Source organism: Pseudophryne corroboree, chromosome 3, assembly GCF_028390025.1.
Source record: "Pseudophryne corroboree isolate aPseCor3 chromosome 3, aPseCor3.hap2, whole genome shotgun sequence".
In the NCBI taxonomy this organism is placed as follows: domain Eukaryota; kingdom Metazoa; phylum Chordata; class Amphibia; order Anura; family Myobatrachidae; genus Pseudophryne; species Pseudophryne corroboree.
In genome coordinates, this window is record NC_086446.1 from 242,273,263 (window position 1) to 242,290,703 (window position 17,441).

The window sequence follows — 17,441 nt, forward strand, 5'->3', positions numbered from 1 at the left end:
ACTAGCGAATGGGTCAGGTGGGGATCTGTGATTTGCTCCAATTTTTGCAGCAGAGACGGGGCCTAATGATGCAGGGAGAATGCCCCACCCCAAAAGCTGTCAGCAGCGTCTCCTCTTCTTCCAGAGAGGAGATTAACCAAGCAGGTAAATATGACCAAACATCATCAAGTTGGAACTGTGTAGTACAAATACCTTGTAGCACAGTGGTTTCCAAACTTACTTAAACCACAGAGCCCTAGAGTCTTAAATTAAGAAAATTGTGCTTATACTGAATGTCATCCTTATGTTCTGTTATGTGGTGGTGGTGGTGGTGGTGGTGGACAGTGGATATTTTATTGACCAGCACTGGTTTTGTGCATCACATTAACTATAAATAACTTTATTTAGTCCTGGACCACCATGGCATCTCATTACTTAGCACCCACTGTTGCAGCATATGATACAGCCGTAGGAATGATTGCAGACAGGGCTATCTTGACAGACAGGCACACTGGGCAGCTGCAGAGGGCCCCACGATTCTAGGGGTCTTCGAGCAGGCGCGGGCTAGTGCCTCCGTAGCTTTTTGGGAGGCAGGTAGAGAATGCTGCCCAGCCGCTCTTCTTGTGAATTTAGACAAAATCAGAGGGGCCAGGCAGCTTTCCCCACCTGCCTACCAGCCTGCTGCCAGAAAGTGCATGACTCTCAGCATGTGGATTGGTGGATGGCTGGAGTTATCCACCAATCAAAGTGCTGACAGCCATTCACTATATGGAAGGATGAGGGGCAATGATTTTTTCTCTCCATTTATTCCTGTGAATGGGAGTATAGGGGCCCAGTACATTGCTTTGCCCAGGGCCTACAATGCTGTTAAGACTACCCTGGGTGCAGATAGAGTACTGCATATGACCTTTTCTGCAGATCAAGATAGTAGATAACTTGTACAGGTGAGTGATAGATTATTACCCTATGCCATCATTGGAGATGGCATCACTGAATAGTGGAATGCATCTAATGTCAGCAACAGTTGGAGAGACAGGCACACTACACACAAACCTTGATTTCAAAATTCTCACAGAGGTTGGGTATAAACATTCTCTCTTCTTCATCCCACACTTGCCCATCATCTGTTTCAATCTTGCCTTTTAACCTCCACCTCTGGCGACCTAATCGTATTAACACCTGGGAAACAAGGAGAAATAAGGTATACGGGGAATACAGACAACACCTCTCTCATATGTGTGTGCAGCCTGATCTTTACATTGTACATATTGTTCAGCGTTATAATTGCTCCCTTGTGTGTGGGTTGAGCAAAATCAATACTGCGAGTTTATGAGACCAACTGTCCCTAGTGGGATCTGAACCCATGACCCTCGCCTGTAAATTATTATGATCCTTTATTTTCAAAGCAACAGACTGCGCTGCAGTACTAATACTATGGGAACGCTCTTTTCCACGCTCTGGATTTGTAAGTGTCAGACCAGCACTGTTAGCACATAAAGATCTGTGTGCATTCACTTTTTCATGCTGGAGAGAGAAAATGTGCTGAAACAAAACCATTGAAATTAATGCAAATCATTATTTCCAATGTTTAAAAAAAATTCTATTTATTGCGAAAAAACCGATAAAACATTAAAGATTTTATCACCTGACCAAGCTCCAAAGTTGGCAACACACCAATGTGGAAGTATCAAAATCCCATTCAGCCAATAGATCACCATGTGGATTAGTGGTCAATCCTAACAATATCCAAAAGGAATCAAACTGTGATTGGTCAGGATGCAAAGTCAGCCAATGCCGTAACTGTCCTGAAGGAGTGTGGCAAGGGACCTAAGCCATGCAGCCATACCACTGCATACAATTCCGCATTGCAGAGCCATGAAGGAGGAATGTCGGCGATATGCACCTAGTGTGGACTGCATATGTAATGATGTAGTATGTACAGTTTTAATGCCTGTTGGAGGATCACAGAAGTTATGTCCCAGTGCTGGATGCTAGAATACAGGAGCAAAACAATTAACATGTTGAGAAATGTTTTAAAGTATTTTAGCATGTTATATGTTGGGTACTGATGCACTGGAATAGTTAATGTCCAGCCTGCACCATTAGGATGATGTAGTCCCGACACCAAATTATATTGTAATTATCATGTTAATTTGGGCAAATACATTTCTCTAGTGTGAATGCAATCCATTGGTATACTGTGTAGAGAATTCAAGTAAGATAATTGTATCCATAATATACAGCAGGGTAAAAGCGGGTTGAATTTCCTGTATGTTTGAAGTATAGTTTGGTAATTATATTACTGTCTAATCCAGATAGATCATTTGATCTAGTGGTGTGTGCTACGGGGCCATATCCCGATTCGTTATTTAAAGGATAAACGCTAATGATAGATTGTGAATTAGGTTGAATTCCAATCTGAGAAAGCTTCACATCATGATGCAAGATCATAACTGGTAATAATTAATTTGTGAACTAATTTTAATTGGTTTAAAAAGATGAGGAGGGGGGAATACTCCCTGCTGTATCCTGCGCCAGAATTAGTATAGGAAAAAATTAGGCTCTGACATGTATATCCTCCAGAGCAGGACAGGCCAACCTGTGGCTCTCCGGCTTTGTGAAACTACACTTCCCATCATGACCTGCCTCAGTTATAGCATTCCATAATAGCAAGCATGCAGCAGAGCATGCTGGGACTTGTAGTTTCACAACAGCTGGGGAGCCACAGGTTGGCCAGGCCTGGTCTACACATACTGTTTTAGAGGTGTGTATCATCTCTACCATCTTGTACGCGGTGGTATTCCTAACCCTTCAGCTAAGACATTTTATGGGAGCTATTAAACATCATCTTGCTTCAAAAAATGCATGCATCTGCTTGTATCCTGTGACTATCAGATAAGCTCCACTGGTAGTAACATGTATATGGGCCAAAGGGAAAGCAACCAGCCCAGTAAACGGGCATTTCACAGTTTGATAAATTATGCATTTTAATACATTCGTTCTTTTCCCCTTTTAACCACTTGCCTGGCATGGTTGCATCAGATGCGACCATACCAGCAATGTTTTATCTGACCTGGTCGCACAGGATGTGAACGGTCAGATAAACAGCGTGTATAACTGCAGGGAAGGGAAACATCCCGCAGCTACAGCTCTCAAAGGGACTAGAAGGTCCCTCTGCTTCCCTGCACCCTACCCCAGTGTTTGCCTTGCTACCGATCACTACTGATTGGTCAGCACGGCAGGACCCCCCCACCCAGCAGCTGCAGACAATAGGAGCCATTGGGGAAGTGTAAATTAACCCCCCGACAAGCCCCCCATGTACCTGGTGGCTGTCCCGGCTTTTAAAATGAAAGCCGCAATGGTCGCAATGTTCCGATGGTGACAACCGATGGTCACAATGTTCCGATGCTTGCAATACTTTCCATCCTGCCTCTCTAAAAGGTAAATTTGCTAAAAACTGTGTCTCACCCGTGTTTGCCTGAAATTAAACATGGGTGAGATCGATCAGTCTCGGGTGAATTTACTATGCTCCTGTGTTTTAGGCAAACGTAATTTCCAATAGTGTACGCATTTGTGTTTGGATGTCGTGTTTACTAGAGCCAAACACTCCCAAAACTGAAGCCTGCACAGCAGTGTATTTTGGTCAGAGTTTGCACAATTCATGGGTGTGTTTGCAAACATGATTCTAAGTCAATTCAATTGTTCCAGAGCTGTCTATGGAAATTACATCCACGTTTTGCTGATGGTGTATGTGATCGTATGTCCATGTCCATCCGTGTTTTGAAGTTCTATTTCATGACACTCCCGTATTTGGACTTTGGTAACTTTCCGTGTTTTTAAAATGGGCAAACACTCCCTTCTTTGTCAAATTGGGCAAACACAGAGCTTAGTAAATTGTCCCCTAAGTGTAGGAAATCCTAGTGCAAACTGTGACCTAGCAGTCACAGGGACAGGAGAGCAAGAATTTAGAGGCGGATGTGTAGTAGAAAAAACACCCAATTTCCGGGGGAAAAACCAAACCCTAATTACACTTATTATGTATTCTACATGAGCTCCACAGATAATTACATCTGGAGCAACTTGTATTTTCCTTTACAAACAAAGCCAAAAGAATGGCATGGTACAATGGTATAAACTGGCAGAAAAGAAAAATGATAGTAGCCCACTCATAGTCCCAGGCAATCGGCCTAAACTGGTAATGCCTAAAATATAATGCCTTCTCTCTCACACTCATTTGGAATCCAAGGTAGAGTAGAATGAGTGTGTCATAGAGAGCCTCCTCTCCCTCTACTGACTGCTGCTTAGCAGGATACATCACACAGTATGCCAACTTCTGCTCTTTAGGATGGCTTTTCACAGCAATAAAAGTGTCTCTGTACATAATCAGAATAATCTGCACACAGAGACTTCATTATTACTATTATTTAAGCCACCGGATTTATGGGCCAAAGCATGGACTGTGCTGGGTTTTCTGTAATTCAGCATTAAGGGCTATGGGTGCATGCCAGCTGGTACGGTATTCTATGTGCATGTTCAGCAGCTAAGTGGAAAAAGTGAGGCATAGCGAACCTGACCCCTCAACCAGGATGTAACAAATGTGCCCTCCGGGTGCCATGAAACACTTTCCTCTTAGTGTATTTTCCATCACTTTCCTGTTTGCAGTTCTGAGATACTTAGTGTTCCGTGTATATAACAAGCACACTTACACTTATAGCTGCCTACTGGAATGATTTGTAAAATACTATAATTTGTTTCTAAAAGTACTGCGCTGTCTTTTGTGTTCTGACATCGCCAGTGACCGGAGAGGGGTTATCCTCCAGGGTACTTATCCCAGACACAACAGCACCACTACATTCTCTCAAATTGTTTACTCAATGACCCACAGTAAGCTCCTCTACTGCGTCTTTGTGGACTTTGGGCCTGCACAGCCTGAACATGAAATTTCCCATTTTAGAGGCATACAGAAATATTTCTATACAAGGGAGTGCAGTAGCATTACCCGGAGTACCCACATAACCCTACAGCACCTTAGACAGTCTGGCAATATGGCCACGATTTCAGCCTGCTACTGGGCAAACCCAAAGAACTTGTCCACATATTGTGGTCGTCACTTCAGGCCCATTTAGAAACCTATTTATAAACAACATGCAGACAAGTCTGAGGGATAACTGCCTCCCAGACAGAGGGCAGTTGTACTAAGCCTTGGAGAGTGATAAAGTGGAGAGAGATAACCTACCAACCAATCAACTCCTGTCATTTTTCAAACACAGCCTGTAACATGGCAGTTGGGAGCTGATTGGTTGGTAGTTTATCTCTCTCCACGACTTAGTACATCTGCCCTCTGTCTGGTAGGCAGTTATCCCTTAGACTTGTCTGCATGTTGTCTTCACGGCCCCCGGTGAAAGATAACAAGCTGGGCTTTATGCTGGAGTGGAGCGCACTAGCAAAACATCCAAACATATTCCCTATTAGCCACATTCTGTGGCGGGGCAGCTTTAAATTCTATTATCTTTACAATAAGGTTGCGGATTGTAGTAGATGTGACCAGTTAATACTGGTAACCTTTACTAGATAGTAAAATATAAAGGTTAGCTGGAACCAGACACCAGGATTAGGCCATGTTTATTTTCATTGTGACAGTTTTCAATTCCCTACATTCCTAAAACAGGGTTATTGTCCATGCTCCCACAGTCACACAGTTGATGAATGCATTTTCAGTAATTATGAACCATGGGAACAACTTGTTCTGTCGGAAAGCTCAGGACAAAAACGCTGTTACATTGTGAACATTTAGATTCAAAATGGATCCTGAATTTTCAGTCACCAATCTACAGATGTAGCCACTCTCTGCTGTGATGCATATGCACGTGACCACGCATAGTGGCATGCATTCTCTCTGGGCGCATGCAATGGCTTTGCCATGATGCGTACATCTGTATTCGTATGCAGTATTGCAGCAATATTACTGGGGGTTTCATATGGTTACTGAAAATATGAAAGCTTATCAGAATCCAGAACCGCCCACATAACCGTCATAAGCTATCCATCCCAATTATATCCCCTCTATACAGTCCGCACATAACCTCACATGTTCTGTCTTTCTTCCCTTTCACATCCTACTGACCCCTGGCCAACATCACTGTGTGACTATATCATACAGCCCACCAAGAACTTTTGCAATCTGACAGGACCAATATGCAATAGATAGCAGCTATCCTTGTGTATCAATGCTTATTTCCCTACAGATTGTAAGCTTGTGAGCAGGGCCTTCCTACCTCTATGTCGGTCTGTTATTACCCAGTTTTGTTTTTTACGGTTGTTCCAATTGTAAAGTGCAACGGAATATGCAGCGTGATTAATAAACTGTTCATTAATAAGTATTATTATTGGGAATTGGCTAATTTTAAAGCATCTGTGGTTGGAAAGAATTCCCTGTTGAATGAATGATAAATGGGTTTGTATTGCCAACTATCAGGTTAAAAACATATGACAGGGAGACAAATATTTACTTTACCTCATAATGGTCTCCAGGGCAGAGTCGAGCGTAACCCACCAGGCCTAGGCAGGACAAAGTAAACATCCAAATTAGACCACATTTCATAGGAGATAACTTTCTCTTGTTTATTCTTGGAGTTTTGCCTCATGAAGAGACATGCTACGTATTTACATAAATGTCTATTATACTATAATAAATAAGTCCATTAATTCAGGGAGTTGGGTAAATATAGCATACATCTGGTCCTGAATGTTTCAGCATTGCACCAAAGTGATCCCATCAGCTAGCAATACTTTTAAAAATATGGCAATGACAAAACAGACCATATATAGCATTATTTTCCTTTAGGGAAAGGGATTAATATGCTGAGTAAAATGCTGAAATACAGTACCACACTGAGAACAAATGCGCTAGGACACACTTATACCCCTTTTCCACTACTGCAATAACCCAGGTTATTGCCAGGGCAACCCTGGTCGTGTCTTGGAGGAGAAGGGCACTTGAAAAATAACCTAGCCTGTAGTGTAAACAACGAGGTATTAGGAAGCTTATGTTCTCCCTGCTAAGTATCTTTACAGGGGAGGTGCGATGGTAGAGATATATATATCATGCATGTACACATATATTTGACAGATTGCATCAATGTGAATACCACACAATGAACATTTGAATCCATACATGGCGGAAATGTATTAAACATAAGAGAGATAAAGTGAAGTTGCCCATAGCAACCAATAAGGTTTTAAATGTCATTACATAGACTGTGGTGGATAAAGGATAGCTAGAATTTCCCAACTTTACCTCTCTCGAAGGTTTGATACAGTCGCCTGTTATTCTTTGTATTTTTTTTATACTTTTGTGGTTGAATGGCTTTGTAATGTGTCTGTGTCTACATGTCTTATGCTGGCCACGCTCACTGACAATGTCACAGCCACTAGCATGCATTGTCTGGAAATAACCAGACACTAATGGAATCTATTGGATCATTATTAGTCATTTTGGTAAATACGGTCATTAGTGTTTCCCTAGTGGCCTGTGTGCGCATGTCATCCTATAGCTACAGCTGTCATCCAGTTTAGCCACATGTGCGTTGTGCTTGTACCGAGAGCCAGGATAGACTGGTGTGTGGCCAACGTTATACCATTATTGTAGGTTTACCAAAATAGGAAATTCTAGTGACCCTCTCAGTGATAGGTGAAATGAAGTATGTGACATGCCCAGGCCTATCAAATGTTAGTTTTATGGTTGTATCTGTGACTTCTATATGTAACATCATTAGATAATTTTCTGGCATTACCTTTCATCTTAAGGAGGAATTCACCCAGATGTACTTCCAGCGCCCCTTCAATCATACACATATCCTAGGGCAGAAAAAGACCCCACAAAGTTAATATCAAGGGAAATATCCACAGCCCCCGATGTCTATAGACTGAAGGTAGCAAAATGTAAACAATTACATAAAATCAGGGAGTAGCTCCACATCTGCTTTCATCCATAGGATCAAAGTGATCTCGCTCAAATACAATTTTATAGTAATTCCTGAGACAAACTTCTAAAGGCCCGTACACACTGGTCGATATATCGGCCGTTCTCTTGAACGGCCGATATATCGCGGGACCATCGGCCAGTGTGTACGGCCGATACGTCTGTGAACTCCGTCGTTCACAGACGTAGCACGTCGGCCGCGCAGCACAGCCGACGGCCAATATATCTACCGATATATTGGCACGTCGCTGTGTGTGTACGGGGCGGCCGGCCGACCGCCCGTACACACGCTGCGGCGGCCGGCGGTGATTGACAGCTGAACTGGGCGGGCGTGTGTACACGCCCGCCCAGTTCATGACCTCAGTCCCCGACGGATCGGGCAGTGTGTATGCACAGCACACTGCCCGATCCGTCCATAGATATATCTGCCGATCAATTGATCTGCAGATATATCTACTAGTGTGTACCCACCTTAACACAAGCACATTTACTGACCATCTATAGGGACCTGTATGTATGACTTTCACAGGGATTCCTGTAGGACCAAGCTGCACCAGTCAGTACCAGAGCATTCCGACTGCAGATTCTTATTTCATTGTTAAATAAATATTCATTTTTCTTGCACATATTTAAAAAAAAAGCACCTATTTTTCAACAAGATAGATAACTGCATAAACACACATAAAAAAATGCAGCATTCCCAAACAGCAAGCTACAGAAAAAAAACTGGTGCTGGGTATTATTATAATATTACATTTACTGGATGTGTCCTTATTTAGATTTGCTGCATAAGCACCAAAAACGCCTGTGTTTCATGACGCGTTGCTGTTCACAGTAGCACACCATGTGCAGTATGTATATGCAATGTGAAATCAACTAGGCATCAAGTGTAGTTCATTTATATTTATTACTTGATGTAAGGTGATAGTCAGAGATTCTAAATAATTCTCCCTTTTAAAGGTCTGAGGGGCCTACCCATAATCCCTTCTTGGTACGTTTCACTAGTTAGTGCATGTATTAAGTAATGGGACCATTCATTATAATGGGCTGAAATTTTTCAGAGTTTGCTTAAAGAAACGTCAGATAGTATTGGTTCCCGATGGCCTGTTTCGTAGTGCGCAAGGAATCCTTCCACCACCAATGGCCCTCTCTGTGCACATGCGTGGACTTCGCTCTTGCACATGCCAGCAGTGTAAATGTTTACCACTAGTAATTACTTTAGCGGTGTCAGTGTTAGGGATCGCGGGACAGCTGATTTTTGTAGCAGCTGTCTCACAACTACAGAATTACTCCACCACCACAGCTCTCAGCTGAGATTGATACTTAGCTGTCGATTTTTCCCTTCACAAACGTTCACAACATTTATTTATTTTTAATGTTGCATTTAATATAGTTTAAAAAGTATTTTTTTTAAATATTTAAATATTATATTATGCACATCTGCAGAACAGATCTCCTTGTTAAAAACTGAAGGACACAGTGGGGCGACACGGTCGCATGTGATCTGACCATGCCAGTTAAGTGGTTGCACTGGGTTCCGGTATGAAAAATAGATAGTGTCTAGTTAGACAGTCAATAGATAGACACCATATGTTAGATGGACATTAGGTCGACAGGGTCAAAAGGTCGACCGGGTCAAAAGGTCGACAGGTCAAAAGGTCGACATGAAAATGGTCGACATGAAAAAGGTAGACACCATGTTTTTTGCATTTTTGTGGTTTGTGTGGATAGTTTTGTCATCTGGGACCCCCAATTGTAGAAAGGCATAACCTCGCGGGGCTCGCCACAAGGTTTATAACCAACTCTATGCCGACATGGATAGAGAAAGTATGAAATAATCCAAAAACATGTTAAATTTAAAAAAAAACATGGTGTCTACCTTTTTCATGTCGACCATTTTCATGTCGACCTTTTGACCTGTTGACCTTTTGACCTGTCGACCTTTTCCATGTCGACCTTTTGACCCTGTCGACCTAATGTCTGTCTTATATATGGTGTCTATCTATTGACTGTCTAACTAGACACTGTCTATCTATCAAACGGATAGGGATGCACTGCACCCTAACATATTGCAACTAAATGAAGTTATAATGGACTGGGTTTTTTACATATTTGTTAAAAATATTAGCAGTAGTTCTTTTTAAAGTTCTTAGGGGTACATCTACTAAGCAGTGATAAGAGCGGAGAAGTGAGCCAGTGGAGAAGTTGCTCATGGCAACCAATCAGCACTGAAGTAACATCTATAATTTGCATACTATAAAATGATATAGAGCTGCTGATTGGTTGATGGGGAAATATCTCCACTGGCTCACTTCACCGCTCTTATCACTGCTTAGTAAATGTACCCCATAGTATCAAACTTAATAGAAAAATGACATCAGGGTCATTATGTAATGATACATGCTTTTCTTTCCGATAGACATATTATCCATAGCACAAATAAATGGGAGATGTTTTCATATTTAAAGTGAAGGACAGCCAGCCATTCCTATTAATAACCCGGCTGTAAGAGCGCTCAGCTTATTCCCATCAAGACCGGGCTCTAAGATGCAAAAGATAAATAACATCTGTCATCCCTCCTCGCTCCCTCATCCTCCACACGTGTATCTGGCATGTCCTGCAATGTTTATGGACATTTTCAGCCTGTTCTACTAATGTAAAGCAGATGCCTTGCATACTCCTAAAAAGGACATGATTTATAGGGGAACCATCATTGTCAGCAAAGATCCTATGTAACACACTAAGGACATCATCATGACTCAGCTAAGACAGAAGCAGTTTTACCCATGTGTAACCGGACACTTGCATATTTACATATAGTACAAATTCATTGTACTAGGCTCTAGCTGTACAGAAACTGAAATTTACAGACATGAAGGTCTATGTACTCTGCCTTGGAGAGAGATAAAGAGGACAGAGATAAAGTACTAACCAGCTCCTGTCAGTTTTCAAACATAGGCCCAAATGTATTAAGCCTTAACAAGAGACAAAGAGGAGACGGATAAAGAGTGATAAATTGTACCAGCCAATCAGATTCCTAACTGCCATGTCACAGGCTGTGCTTGAAAAATGACAGCTAGGAGCTGGTTAGCTGGTCATTTATCTCTCCTTGGGGTCTCTTCATGAAGCAGTGAAAAGAGTGGAGAAACGGACCAGTGGAGAAGTTGCCCATAGCAATCAATCAGCTTTAAAGGAAGCCTCTATCAAGTACATTCTATAAAATGTAAAGGAGATGCTGACTGGTTGCCATAGGCAACTTCTCCACAGGTCTGTTTCTCTACCGTTTTCACTGCTTCATGAACAGTCCACCTTATGCGTCTCAGATTTATCTCTTGGTAAGGCTTAATACATATGGGCCATATTCTGTAACATGGACGTTAGGAGCAGATTGGTTCGTACTTTATCCCCGTCCATTTTATCTCTCCAAGGTGTAGCACATCCCACTGGGCATATGGCCACGAAGGGTCACTAGTGCGCACACATCTAACCATTGAATGGGGCTAGGGCTAACTGGCAGAATAGAGGCAGAATGTGGCCCTTCAAAAAATTCTTGTGACCAACAGGTGCCTGATGAAACTTTTGCAGCCTCCCCATACAGATACACCACGCAAGTGCAAGCTTAGCCAACCAGATTGAAACAACCGCCCCTTTTTTTGTTTTTTAAGGGGCGTTTCATAGGGTCTGACCACCTTATAGTATTATTACCTCTGTGCACTCCTGGAAGTTCTTGTACAGCTCTATGAGACTCTCCCTGGACGCCTTTGTAGATGGAGACAGGGAGAATGCCTGCTTCATGTTACAAGCCCCAACGCGAAGCCGCCATTGTATGCAGTATGTTTCATACAGCTCCTCGATCTGCAGGACATACATCGCTTTTTATACAGATTTATAGCTAAATTCACATCATAATTCCTGAAATGTAAAACTGCATCAAAATACAGACATATAAACCTCCTACGGCCTCAGTAGAGATTTCTCCCTGTGCTCAAAACACAAATGATGTTATAAACTTTTTGAATGAGGGTGCTAGGTGTGGACATTTCTAGTTTGTGCCAACCTGGGAAGGGGATGGAACTGAACAGGGGAGTGGCTAACCGGTGGGCAGGACTGAGTGGCAGCGAAGCTAAGCTCTGCTCCCTTGCCACAGAAAGAAAACAAAAAGGTCAACATTCTCTGCCATCGCTAGCACAGACCCATGGGATATCCACTATCGATGGCAAAACCAGACTATAGCTTGTTACGTGATAGTTATGCCCTCTTCATGGGCTGGCCACACTCACTCCTGTATTTGCCCGATACAAAGGATATTATCCTGAAAAATGACTTAATATGGCAATATCATGAAGTAATGTTTTTTCTGCATTTAAAAATGATGACAGTCATAACAATAAAGTATCAACTTGATGTTTTTTTGTTGTGATTAATATAGTCAAACACTATTGTGCTGATCGTCTATGTTATTAAGAGCCTTTGGGTGTCACTATAAAATAAGACCCGCTCCAACTACAGACTTTGCCCTCTTTTAATCTAATAACAACGCTATGACCATATAGTTTGCCATACAGTGAGAAGCGACAGTCATTAAGACTATTAAAGAAAACACGGGAAAAAAAGCGCACCAGTTTTAGTAACTATAATAGTAATGGTTATTGGGCCTAAGTCAGACCTGATTGCAGCAGCAAACTTGTTCTCAAATGGGTAAAACCATGTGCACTGCAGGTGGGGCAGGTATGACATGTGCAGAGAGTGTTAGATTTGGGTGAGTTATATTGTTTCTGTGCAGGATAAATACTGGCTGCTTTATTTTTACACTGCAATTTAGATTTCAGCTTGAACACATCCCACCCAAATCTAACTCTCTCTGCACATGTTATATCTGCCCCACCTGCACTGCACATGGTTTTGCCCATTAGAGAACAAATTTGCTGCTGTGATCAGGTCTGACTTAGGCCCGTTATCCACATCATTTAGCTGCACACTTCTGTAAGGTTAGGGTGAAATGCAGGGCCGGCTCCGGGGCTTGTGGCGCCCCGGGCGGCTTTAGGGGGCGTGGCTTTGTACAGGGGGCGTGGTCATTTACGCCCCCTGTACAGCTGAATTGATGTGCGGTGCGCGATGACGTCATCGCGCACCGCACAGCAAAGGTCCTCTCCACGAAGGGAAACTAGACGCGTAGCGTCTAGTTCCCTTCGTGGAGAGGACCTTTGCTGTGCGTTGCGCGATGACGTCATCGCGCACCGCACAGTAAAGGACCTCTCCAGGAAGGGAAACTAGACGCGTACGCGTCTAGTTTCCCTTCCCAGCGGTAGCGGCCGGGGGCAGCGGGCAGCAGGGGGCACACACCAGTTGCGGATCTTGCCCTGGTGCGGCGCCCTCCGGAAGGCGGCGCCCCGGGCAAAAGTACTGCTTGCCCGTGGCAAGATCCGCTACTGGTGAAATGTCCAGGTATGAGATGTAGGGACAGTTCTGATTATAGTTTGGTAAAGCCAATCAACTATTCTACCACCGACTGATATTTTACTCACAAGGGATTATGGTTTTTTTTAGAATAAATGGATGATATTTAATTTATTTCAATGACCTGACCCTCATCTCCATAAAAGCACATTATGACAATACACGTTTCGTTCTTTCTACTATGTCATAAAATAAATCAAATACATTTATGGAAGGTTCAATTTGTCAAACATAAACCCACACCATTAAATCATTTTCTCCAAAATTGGTTTCACAAGTAAACGTAACAACAAATGTGACATGAACCATTTGGCTGAGTGAGTACAAGCAGCAAGTGCCAGGCTGACACAGCCAGATCCCAATCTCTGGTTCTCATCTGCTGCTCATAATACAGAGTGAAGACAAGCTCTGGAGATAGTCAGCTTCATAGGTGAAAAAAGGGTTGAGTGCACCTCTCTCTCCGAGAAAGGACATCATCATCATCATTTTGCAACATGAAACTATACAGTGGGCCTGCTTACTGTCTGAAGATGTGTCATTTATAACAGTGTTCTAATGGTCACATTCTGGAATCCGGCAGAGGAGAAAGAATTATCTTACTGGCGACCCTGAAATTACAGGGTAACACAAAGCTATTTCCTGAAAAATGTTACAAATTCCAGTCAGACAAATGGATGACAAGGACTCTCCTAAATTACAGGTTACAATATAAGAGAGGAAAAACTGCAGATAAGTTTGCAACAAATAACTTAGATAAAGTGCTGTTATGCATCACTGTCACAGTACCCGTCTTCCTGTAAGAGAACTTATAACGACTGTAATTTAGTCTCCTCACGTATCACATGCACTCAGTCAACTGTAGCAATCAATTAAGCGCCATTCCTAAGGTTTGTATACGGAGATGAAAAGACAAGGGCAAAGCACAAGGTAGTATTAGGTAGCGCTACTATTGCTGTAATATGATGCAGTATACAGATGGAGCCACGTTTATCTTGGCTTCTCTTCTGCTCCTAGGCACGCCATGGTTTATTAGCATAAGCCCTTCATCTATTGTTCTCAGCTGCAATACAAAACAGAGAGAACAATACATTAGGGGATTAAGGCCCTCATTCCGAGTTGATCGCTCGCTGCTGATTTTCGCAGCGCAGCGATTAGGTTGAAAAACAGCATTTCTGCGCATGCGCATGGTACGCAGCACGCATGCGCTAAGTACTTTCACACAAAACTGTGTAGTTTTACAGAGGCTCGCTTTTCAGTCGCTCGAGTGTTCGTTGTTTGATTGACAGGAAGTGGGTGTTTCTGGGCGGCAACTCAGCGTTTTCAGGGAGTGTGCTAAAAAACGCAGGCGTGCCAGGTTAAAACGCGGGAGTGTCTGGAGAAACGGCTGGCCGAACGCAGGGCGTGTTTGTGACGTCAAACCAGGAACTAAACGGACCGAGCTGATCGCAATCTAGGAGTAGGTCTGGAGCTACTCAGAAACTGCAAGAAAATACTTAGAAGCAATTCTGCTAATCTTTCGTTCGCTATTCTGCTAAGCTAAGATACACTCCCAGAGGGTGGCGGCCTAGCGTTTGCACTGCTGCTAAAAGCAGCTAGCGAGCGATCAACTCGGAATGAGGGCCAAAATCATTACAGCAGGGGATTAAGGGGTATATGCAATTGCGGTCGAATTCCCGAAAATGTCGAAAAACGGGACATTTTCGCCCAAAAAAAAAAATTGACAATGCAATTCAGTACTTTTCGTCAAAAAAACAGACTTTCCAAATTCGACTTTTTGAAATTCGACATTTGTCAAATTCGACATTTCTGCAATGGTACAAATGCGGCAATTCGACAAAAGTATATTCAATTGAAGATTGTAAATTCGACAACAGTGCTTTTAGACAGTAAATTCGTCATTTTCAATCCGCCACACTTTGCTGGCGGAATGACGGAATCTAATAAAAAAATTTAAAAACATGTTTTTTTTAGTGTTTTTTTTATTGGTAATAGCATATCTATTTATATTAGAAGGGATTAGGTACTTGGTTTGTCTATTTTGGAGGCACAAGTATTATTTATATATTTTTAAAAATATTATTATTAATTTTTTTAAATGGAATGGTAAAAATCTGGAAAAAAAATGCGTGGGGTCCCCCCTCCTAAGCATAACCAGACTCGGGCTCTTCGAGCCGGTCCTGGTTCTAAAAATCCGGGGGGAAAACTGACAGGGGATCCCCCGTATTTTTTAAACCAGCACCGGGCTCTGCGCCTGGTGCTGGTGCAAAAAATACGGGGGACAAAAAGCGTAGGGGTCCCCCGTATTTTTTACACCAGCACCGGGCTCCACTAGCTGGACAGATAATGCCACAGCCGGGGGTCACTTTTATACAGCGCCCTGCGGCCGTGGCATTAAATACCCAACTAGTCACCCCTGGCCGGGGTACCCTGGAGGAGTGGGGACCCCTTCAATCAAGGGGTCCCCCCCCCAGCCACCCAAGGGCCAGGGGTGAAGCCCGAGGCTGTCCCCCCCCATCCAAGGGGATCCAAGGCTGCGGATGGGGGGCTGATAGCCTTTTGAAAAATGAATGAATATTGTTTTTTCCAGTAGTACTACAAGTCCTAGCAAGCATCCCCCGCAAGGGATGTGGTTCTCCAAGTACCAGCTTGCGGGGGAGGCTTGCTGGGACTTCTAGTACTACTGGAAAAAACAATATTCTTTCATTTTTCAAAAGGCTATCAGCCCCCCATCCGCAGCCCTTGGATGGGGGGGACAGCCTCGGGCTTCACTCCTGGCCCTTGGGTGCCTGGGGGGGGACCCCTTGATTGAAGGGGTCCCCACTCCTCCAGGGTACCCCGGCCAGTGGTGACTAGTTGCGTATTTAATGCCACGGCCGCAGGGCGCTGTATAAAAGTGACCCCCGGCTGTGGCATTATCTACCCAGCTAGTGGAACCCGATGCTGGTGTAAAAAATATGGGGGACCCCTACTCTTTTTGTCCCCCGTATTTTTTGCACCAGCACCAGGCGCAGAGCCCGGTGCTGGTTTTAAAAATACGGGGGATCCCCTGTCAGTTTTTTAGAACCAGGACCGGCTCGAAGAGCCCGAGGCTGGTTATGCTTAGGAGGGGGGACCCCACGCAATTTTTTTTCGGGTTTTTTCCCGTTTTTTTAACATTTTTTAAAATCTAATCAAAATCCGTCAACTCGGCCGTTTTTCGACAGCGGGACTGTCGAATCCGTTTTTTATTGAATATGTAGAATTCCGGCACCCACCTCCCGGAATTCGACGGTCGAATTAAAAAACGGGCGAAAAATTGCCGCAATTCGCCGGCAATTGCATATACCCCTAAATCTGACTGCCCTGGCTCAGTTAATCCTATTAAAGGCCAAGATAAAGATGGCTCCATCTGTAGTCTCTCAAGACGGCATCTTGCCTAAGAAGGGTGTAAATTGGCGTAGGAAAATGTTAAATAAAGCTGTGGCATTCAAATCTGCAAACCTAGTTACTAATACACTTTATTAAATAAAATATTTCACTGCCGTGCCTTACTAGTTTGGTGACAATGATAGTAGAGAAGATATTTACTCTCTATGGACAGACTTGCTCAATGAACCTATGACAAATATGACCAGACAAGCCAAGTGAGCAATCTGGAATTTTCTTGGATGGATCAGATCTACCATTACTACTGGAAGTCTGTAAAATCTATAATATTATGGTGAATAAAACAATCATTGTATAATTATAGATTAGAAATCGCAATTTCTTTCTATTTGGGACCTTTGCTAACTGAGATTCCTATATGCTTTGCTGTCACACTTTTTTTTTTTTTTTTTTTTTATCAGCAATACTTATTGGTTGGGTCTAGAGTTAAGGCCCTCATACACTAGTACGATATGACCCTTTCTACATGATTTCGACCCATTGGGCCGATAAATCGTGTGAAAAGTGTCAAATTGTGCATCATTTACTTCCGATTCCAATCCGATGCGCAGTCCCGTGCGCATCGGAGATGGTCACTGCTGCACCAAGGATACATTGT

General features: G+C 43.1%; 1 protein-coding gene across 3 annotated transcripts in view; it reads right to left on the minus strand.

Annotated features, from left to right (window-relative positions):
• The window catches only part of RIPOR3 (RIPOR family member 3), a 322,437-nt gene that overhangs the window by 115,781 nt on the left and 189,215 nt on the right, over positions 1 to 17,441 (minus strand). For all 3 annotated transcript variants that reach the window (XM_063958952.1, XM_063958951.1, XM_063958953.1), the window contains 4 exons: positions 11,666 to 11,815; positions 7,773 to 7,836; positions 6,494 to 6,537; positions 1,033 to 1,158 (listed from right to left, as the gene is read on the minus strand). In XM_063958952.1, the coding sequence (XP_063815022.1) occupies positions 1,033 to 1,158; positions 6,494 to 6,537; positions 7,773 to 7,836; positions 11,666 to 11,815 (384 nt within the window). The remainder of the gene's footprint in view (positions 1 to 1,032; positions 1,159 to 6,493; positions 6,538 to 7,772; positions 7,837 to 11,665; positions 11,816 to 17,441) is intronic.